At 57.6% G+C, this 8,017-nt stretch overlaps 1 protein-coding gene across 1 annotated transcript; it reads left to right on the forward strand.

Annotated features, from left to right (window-relative positions):
* On the forward strand, positions 1–572 carry FAM174C (family with sequence similarity 174 member C; the record flags this gene model as incomplete). Its single annotated transcript, XM_079546768.1, has 2 exons — positions 1–227; positions 407–572. 2 exons carry the CDS (start codon positions 1–3, stop codon positions 570–572), a joined length of 393 nt encoding a protein of 130 aa, XP_079402894.1.
* Positions 573–8,017: the final 7,445 nt, after the last annotated feature.

The following is an 8,017-nucleotide window of genomic DNA, read 5'->3' on the forward strand; positions in this document are numbered from 1 at the left end:
ATGCTGCTCCCGCAGCCCATCTGCGTTCTGTTGCTGCTCCTGCACGGCGGCCGCGCCGCGTCCCCCAGTAACGGCACGGAAACCCCGCGGGCGGAGGAAGGGAACGGGACGCGGACGGGCGCGGGGCTGCCGCCCGCATCGGGGCTGCCGGTGCTGCGGCGCGCCGTGTTTGTGGTCAGCGCTCTGTCGGTGCTGGCCGCGCTCTACTTTGTGCTGAGGACGTTCCGGTGAGTGCGGACCCCCCCCTCGTGTCCACCCGGACCCCCCCGGTTCCCCTTCCGCTCCCTCCTTCCTCCGTCACGGCGCTGCATCGCAGCACTTCCCCATCCCGTCACAACCGCCCCGCGCCGCCGTTAATGAACGCTAACAATTAAACCCCATCCGCTGTGCTGCGTCCCACCCGCAGCTCCCGGCCCGACGGACGCAGACGCGAACCGAGCGCGACTTTCAGGTGGAAGAAACCGCAGCGGAAGAAGTACGGTCTGCTGAGCAGCTCCGATGAACGCGTGGAAATGGCATCGCTGGACAGCGATGAGGACACCGTGTTTGAGACGCAGAACCTGCGGCGGTAAGCAGCATCCCCTGCTCCTCTTGTCCTCCGGGGAAGCGCCCACACTGCCACCAGAGGGACGCGGGGTGAACCTCAGCTTTACATCACCTCCCTTCGCTGTCAGACCCTGAAGGCCCCGTGCCCATCTTGCTTCGTGCTTTTGGGACAGAGCCGCACGGCCCTGCAGGGCAGGAGGAGCTGCTGTGGCTCCCGGCTCGCTGCTGGACGCACATTGCTGCCTGCACAGCTGCCCTCATTCCCTGCTTCACACAGCTTTGCTGCTCTGTAGGATTCCCCCTCGCAGCTGAGGATTGGTGTCCCGTGAGCTCAGCAGTGCTGGTGGCTGTGCTCACGTTGTGCGTTTTCTTTCTTTTCAGATGATTTGGGACCAGTGGCACAACTGCACAGACCGAGCGAGGGGTGCGAAGTCATCCGCTGGGATCACCGACGCTCCAGTTTTAGTTTTGATAATAATTGCTTATAATGACTGCGAATTAACAGCACAAACTCTTTGGTCGCTGGGGAGGGCAAAGGGGACCAAAACTGTTTCCTTCACACATCTTTTTTTGGAGAGAGGTGGAGCTGCAGAGGACTCTGCGCTGAGTGCTGCGTGGGGTGACGCTCAGGAAGATGTAACAGAAGTGACTCTGGGGTGAACGCTCTGCATTTGGCATTGAGAGCTGCACGTCTCTGCCCACAGCCTGCCTGGGGCTTTTGGGTGCTCCTCTGACTGGCAGCAGCTTGGCAGGCTCAGTTTTCCCTTCCATGATGTCTGGTCCCTTCCCTGGATTGCTGTGTGCCATCGGCTGCACCCCGTGGTGGAGTTGGGGCAGCAGCATCCCTCAGATCAGACAGAGGAGTTTTGGGAGGGAGCAGCGAGCTGAAGGCATTCTGGAAGCTGCAGGGTTGGCAGCGAGTGGATGATGGCATAAATCCCTGCGTGGGTTTACAAAACAAAGAGATGTTTGCAAACAAAAACGTATGAGTTGGTCTGTGGGGCCGCACAGGTGTTCTGCACCCCGAGGGTGGCCAGGAGAAACTCGTGTCCTCCCCGAGCTGCTGTGTAAGGGATGGGAGAGCCAGAGCCTCTCAGCTGCGGTTCTGGGTCTGCTCAGACATCATCTCCCTTTGGAGATGCTGCTGTTCCCCAATGGCTGTGCTCCAGCTGTGTCCCATCGGCTCAGCAGAAGGAACAGCAGTTGTGTTGGTGCTTGGGTTCGGTGCAGGGCTGAATGTGGCCGTTAGAGGGTCGTTGTTGGGGGAATCGCAGCTGAAATGGTGGGAACTGCTTTCCAAGTGCTTTCGTTTGCAGCTTTCAGCCCCGAAGGGATGGGATGTAGTGGGGTGGGTGGTGCAGAGCCGGATCCCTCAGCCCCACACTGTAGTGCCTTTGTTGGGAGAATTGCCTGCAGGAGTTCCTCCAGCTGTAAGGCTTTGCCTTCATGGTGAGGATTGAAAATGCCTTTGGAGTAATGGAGTGATGGCTTCTAGCGTTGGGTTGGACCTCCTCTGTGGATAAGGGAGGAAGCCTTACTTGCCAAAAAGAGCGGAGCAGAGGGGTGCCTCCATGGAGCAGCAGTGACACACTTTGCTGCAGCCCCAGGGCTGCTGCAGTGCACGGTACAGATGAGAGCTGCTCTGAGGACAGAGCTGTAGCTGTGCTCTGTCTGATCACCATTTCTCCTGGAAAAATAAATGGGAGTGTTGCAGGAGAAGTGCAAAACCAGGGGCAGTCATCATGGGGCCCTGAGGGTCCCATTGGAACAGCATCTTCTCATCCTTGTGCTGCGTCCCTGCAGTTACACCCAGCATTTACTTCTGCAGCCTCAGTCACTGCATGCCAACATGCCAGTAGCCCAGCACAGGTCTCTGAGCAGAGCTCAGAACTGGTAACAGTTGTTCAGGATGGATGTAAATACACAGATGCAAACGGACACACGTGTGCTCTGAGCCCACTAATCCAATGGGCCCAGAGCTGTTGGGACCAATGGAGTGGGGTGATGGTGGGAGCGTGGCGCCCTGCGGTGCTGCACACCATGGGCTCCTGTGCACCACAAACAGCTGCTGCAGAGTTGGCTGGAAACAATCGCTGTTGTTTAAGCCAAAGCCTAATGTCAGAAGTTTACATAATTGCCTCTCTGATCTTCTTGGAGGGCTGCATCGAGTCCTCTGCTATGGATATCGAGCTGCTAGGCAAATCGACTGGGTGTCTGCGGATGTTAATGAGATCGACTGAGAGCGAGATGAGCATCGGGGCTCTGTTGTTAATAACGTCCCTCTGTTTTGTTTCGTTTGCACATGTGACTGGAATGGGATCCGCAGCATTAGAGCTCTGGAGATGGACCTGTGGGCTGAGCAGATTGCCAAGAAGTCAATAAAACAGCACTCGAGTGCATTGTGTTGGCTGTGCTCTCAGGAACGAGGAGCTGGGCTTTCACCCTCCTGCTCGAGTTGTTGATTTCTTTTTAAATAGCAACCAGTCCCGTATCGATCGGTTGTTTTACTTTCCTTGTGTTTACAGCATCCCCCCCCCCGTTGTATCCCGAGACAAACGTGTGTTGTTTCCATGTTGTTGCACTTCTCTCCATGCCCACTGCTCACCCCCCACTGGTGCTCTCAAGGTTTGTTCCAACCTGCTGAGGTCTCCTCCTCGTCCTCACCTTCACCTCATCCCTTGTCCGGCTCATCCCTGCAGGGCTGACCCCATCCTCTCCATGGCAGCATTGTGATTTCTGTGCTCCTGGTTGCGTCCCTGCATCCTCCTCCCCACCACGGCAGCACTGCTGGCCGCAGCATCGCACCGCATGGCACTGCAGTGGAGCAGAGGGCTTTGCTCTGCTCCAGGGTTGGGTGCTGTGCTGGAGGGCAGCGCTGGGGAACCCTGTAGATGGCACTCACAGACCAAGCATGGCGCTGGTGGGTACCGGCAGGCCGTGGGAGGCTGAAGGTGCATCCCAGCGCCTCGAGGAACAAACATCTTCCCAGCAGCTGCCCGGGGCTGGGGTGCGCCTCGCAGGGCTGCAGCTGTAGGAGCGGCGCTTTGGAGCTGTGTTGTGTGAGCAGAGGGCTGGGGAGCGCCCAGCTTTGTTTCGGCTGCGTTTCACCCAGCCCTGTCAGCACTTGTTTGCAGTGCCCTTGATGTTTCTGGCACGGCCCGACTTGAAAGACGCCCTGATTGGGTTGAACTCACCCGCAGGCTCCAGTTGCATGGGAACCACGCTGCAGGGTGAGGGCGCGTCTGGGCACAGCAGCGCGTCCTGGGCTGGGCCTGGCTTCACCCAGCAGGACCACAGCCTGCCCCCATCACCCAGCAGGACCACAGCCTGTTCCCATTGCTCCAGCAGGACCACAGCCTGCCCCCATCACCCAGCAGGATCACAGCCTGCCCCCATCACCCAGCAGGACCACAGCCTGCTCCCATTGCTCCAGCAGGACCACAGCCTGCTCCCATCACCCAGCAGGACCACAGCCTGCTCCCATTGCTCCAGCAGGACCACAGCCTGCTCCCATTGCCCCAGCAGGACCACAGCCTGCCCCCATCACCTCGCAGGACCACAGCCTGCTCCCACCACTACTCCCAGCCCTGTGCCTGCAGTGTTGCTCAGCCCGGTGCCAGCCCAGTCCTGCTGCTGCTGCACCCCTTGATGCACACACGGCTCTCCCTGGGAGCACGTTGTGCAAAACAAAGCGTGGTTCTTAACAAACTAATGCAGCTAGGCAGGACCTGCCATAGCTTTGAGCCCCGATCTGCGTGCAATAAGCTGTGATGGGTGCAAACCCAGTGCCCCCCTTTATCTCCATAGCTGTGAGGGGAGTAGCCCCAATGAACACTAATGGCTGTGACCTGTGCGTGCTGGATTTGCTGCATGTGTGTTCACACTCAGCACTGCTTCCCATCCCCTGCAATCAGCTGGGGCTGGCGCTGCTGGGATTCCGCTCACAGACACGAGCTGGCAGCGTGAAGCTGCTCTGAATTTATTTCAAACTCGAGTTAAAGTGCTCTTGACGCTTCGGATGCAAATTTCCCTCCTTGAAATGGGAGCGGAGCCGCGCCGGGTGCCGGCGAGCTCTTTTCATTTCGCTCTCCCATTTACTGCCGCTACTGCACGGTTCCTTGCAGCCACGCTCGTGGTGCTTTGCCCCCGAGGGGGGGGGACAGAGAGGCCCCAGATCTGTGTGTGTGAGGAGCAGTGCGGGTGTGGGGCCTGCAGTGCTTGGCCAAACGGAAGGGTTCCTTGTGCCAGAGCTGCTCCAAAACCTCTCCGTACATCCGGAGACCACAAAGCGTTCGGGATCCAGCTGCAGTCCGCCTCTATGGCAGTTCTGCTCCACTCTGCAGAACTCCTCTGGATCTTTCTGCATAGAAGAAACGAGCTTTGCTCGGTTGGCTCTGCGTCTCCATCCTTCTTTTGATCTTTATTTTCCCCTCCACGTGACAGAAAGGTGAATGGAAGTGGCTCCCCATCCACAGACGGCGCTCCATCAACAAGCATCGCTTGTTTTTGTTATTCTGATTTTCCAGGGGGGCTTTGCAGAGGGGGGCACAGAGGAGCGTCCGCTTTTCAAGTTACACCAGGGAATAAAAGTATAAAGGAAAGGAATGATCACAACGGCGGCAGCAACAAAACGATCCTTTGTTTGCTTATTTATTAATTTAAGCGAGCCGGCGCTAATTGGAGGAGGAATCCACGCAGCAGCGGCTTTTTTTTTTTTTTTGCCATCTAAGGCTGAGAGGACATGAAAGGGGCTCCATTCTTGTGCTGATGTGTGGCCATGCAGAGCTGCGCCCGGTGTCACACAGGAGATGGGCAGCTCGTGTGCTGAGCTTCTCCTCTCCGCGTCATCAGATCAAAGCGGGGCGCTGGGGGGGTTTGGGGGGGGGGGGGGTTGGGGGGAGGATGGGGCTGCAGCGCCCACCTGTGTGAAGCTGCAGGTTGGGACCTGTGGGATCCCAGCAGGGCCGGGACACCCCTGCCTGGCAGGAATTACCGGTGGTGTTAATTAGCATCCGAAACGCGTCGGGGCCGATTGCTGGGGCACAGCGCCCGATTCCCAGGAAACCTTTGGCTCCTGTTTGCGATTCGGGTCGTGGCTGTGAACCAACCGTGGTGGCACTGAATGTGGCTGCAGTGCATCCCTGTGGCGACGTCCCCTTCGCTGTGACCCACAGCTGTGGGGGTCCTTTGCTCTCTTGTTACCCATCCGTACCCGGGGTGGCTCTGCTGGAAGCGGTGCCAACCTTCGTTGCAAGGCACTGACTGATGGAGCATCCCTGCTACGCCACTCGTGTGTTCTGCTGGTTCATTACTCTCGCTCTTCTTAAGGGAAAAAACCCTCACATACTCAAGATAGCCCTTAATGGTTCACTTCTTGGCCCCATCTGAGCGCGTGTCGCCCTTCTCTCTGCCAACGGGTGGCACAGCTCCCATTTCTGGTTGGGACAAACCCGCTGGGCACCAAAAACCAACTTTCCCTTTTCCACAGCCATCGCTGCTGGGGCTCCATACAGTGCTGGAGGTGCGTGCTGTGCGTCTGCTCCCACCCCTCCCACGTCACAGCACAGCCAAAGTGCAATCTCAAGTGCAATCTCTGGGCCTATGGCTGCTGCTCTCTGCTCAGTGGGTGCTGCAGTGTGGGGCTGAGACCCCCGGGATGGGCTCCTCCCTCCCCCCCCCCCCCTTTCCATAGGCGGCTCAGGGAGCTTTGGGGTCCCCCCCAGGTCACCCCCTGTGCTCTGCAGTCGCTCCTCTCCCCCTTTCTGCCCCCACGCGCTCCTTTCAGAGCTCTTTGCTCTCCTCACTTTCCCACAGCTCGCAGCCATTCTCCCAGCTTCAAAAGGTTTACTAATTACCCTAATGAGGTCAGGAGAGACCAAACTCTTCTGTGACTTAACGCGGGGCGGGGGAGCTGGGAGGGAGGAGAGATCTCAGCTCGCACCTCCGCTGATGCGTGAGGAGGAAAACAGTCTCTCCCACCTCCGCTCCTCTCCCCCACCTTCACATCCAGCAGGAAAAAAAAAAAAAAGGGAGATGTGGACAGAAGGTCTCAAATGTATCAAACAGCTTTTAAAAAGAAATTCCTTTTGCCTGTCAAAAGAACAAACAGATACACCAAAAACTGTCAGAATTAGTGTTGGAGTAATTGCAGAAGCTCTCCAAGGTTAATGCTCCATTAGCGAGCAGCTCTCGCACAGCTAAAAGCCGGGACGAGACAGGTTGTCAAAGGCTTGCTGGAGATTAAAGAGCTGCGCTCAGAGCCTCAGCTCTCGGTGGATGTTGTTTGGGAGGGGGGGCCGGGGCTGTTTGTGGGAGGGAGATAACAGGGCTGCGCTCCGTGCTGCCATGGCACCGCCAGGAGCGCGGCCTGGCAACGACGTGCAGCTTGGGGGCAGGCTTTGCTGCCATCCGGATCGGTCACAAAACGCAGAGCAGAGCCCGGAGCCCACATGAGGGCCGGTCCTGGGTTGGTGAGGCTGGGGACGCGCAGCAGTGGGCGCTGGGGCGCCGTGCCAGGCACCGTGAGACGTGGTCAGAGCAGAGCGCTGCCTTACGCTGAGCTGCGACCCGATTTCGCCTCTATTTCAACAGAGCTGCCCCTGGTTTTGGAGGAGCCACCCGTTCCTGCCTCCCCATGGGGCAGCGCCCTCGGTGCCGTGGCTTCAATTCCGAGCTGCTCTGCGGTCACAGGACCTCGTGCCACCTCCTGGCACGGGGCTGAGCTTCCAGCAGAGCACAGCTCCACGTCTCACCCACCCAAAGGCATTCAGGACTGAGTGCCCACGGTGATGGAGGTGCCAGGAGCAGCCCTGGCCATCCCTGCTGTGTGTGTGTGGGGGGGGAGAAGCATCCCGTGGGTCCTGGCTCAGCTGTGGCTGTGATGGTGGTGTTGGGGTGGTGTCTCCACAGGGCTCTGCTGCACCAGGCGTCATCTGGAAAGCAGGAGGGTGAGAAGGGGGAAACGTGATGGGAAAGAGGGGAAAAAATGATGGGAAAGAGGGGAAAAAATGATGGGAAAGAGGGGAAAGAGCGAATGTGCAGCAGGCAGAGGGTGGTGGGTCTGGGGGCTGCGTGTTGGCACAGGGCTGATGCAGGAGGGGGAAAGCAGAGCAGCGGGCGCAGGAAACGAACGATGCCGTAATTGGGAAATTAAAGCTTTCCTGTTCTTTTCTTTTCCTATCTTGATATAATTTGTAGTGATTAGACCTGGGGTGCAGCGCAACCAGACAACGCGAGCCTTCTGTACAAGAGCAAAACAAGGCTCCTGCACAGACCCCGTCTCTTTATTAAGTTGATTTGCATTCATAATCTTCATTTGCCGTTATTATTTTTCCCCCTTGTGTTTAGTGAGTGATATTAGCATAAAGTCCCTTTTTTCTTGTTTTCCATTCACGCTCAAGGTCAGAGACTTAGTGAGACACCGACGAAAACAATCTCTTCCTCACCCTCCTTTAATTCTTTGCAGAAACAT

Source organism: Tetrao urogallus (assembly GCF_951394365.1).
Source record: "Tetrao urogallus genome assembly, chromosome: 25".
Classification (NCBI taxonomy): Eukaryota; Metazoa; Chordata; class Aves; order Galliformes; family Phasianidae; genus Tetrao; species Tetrao urogallus.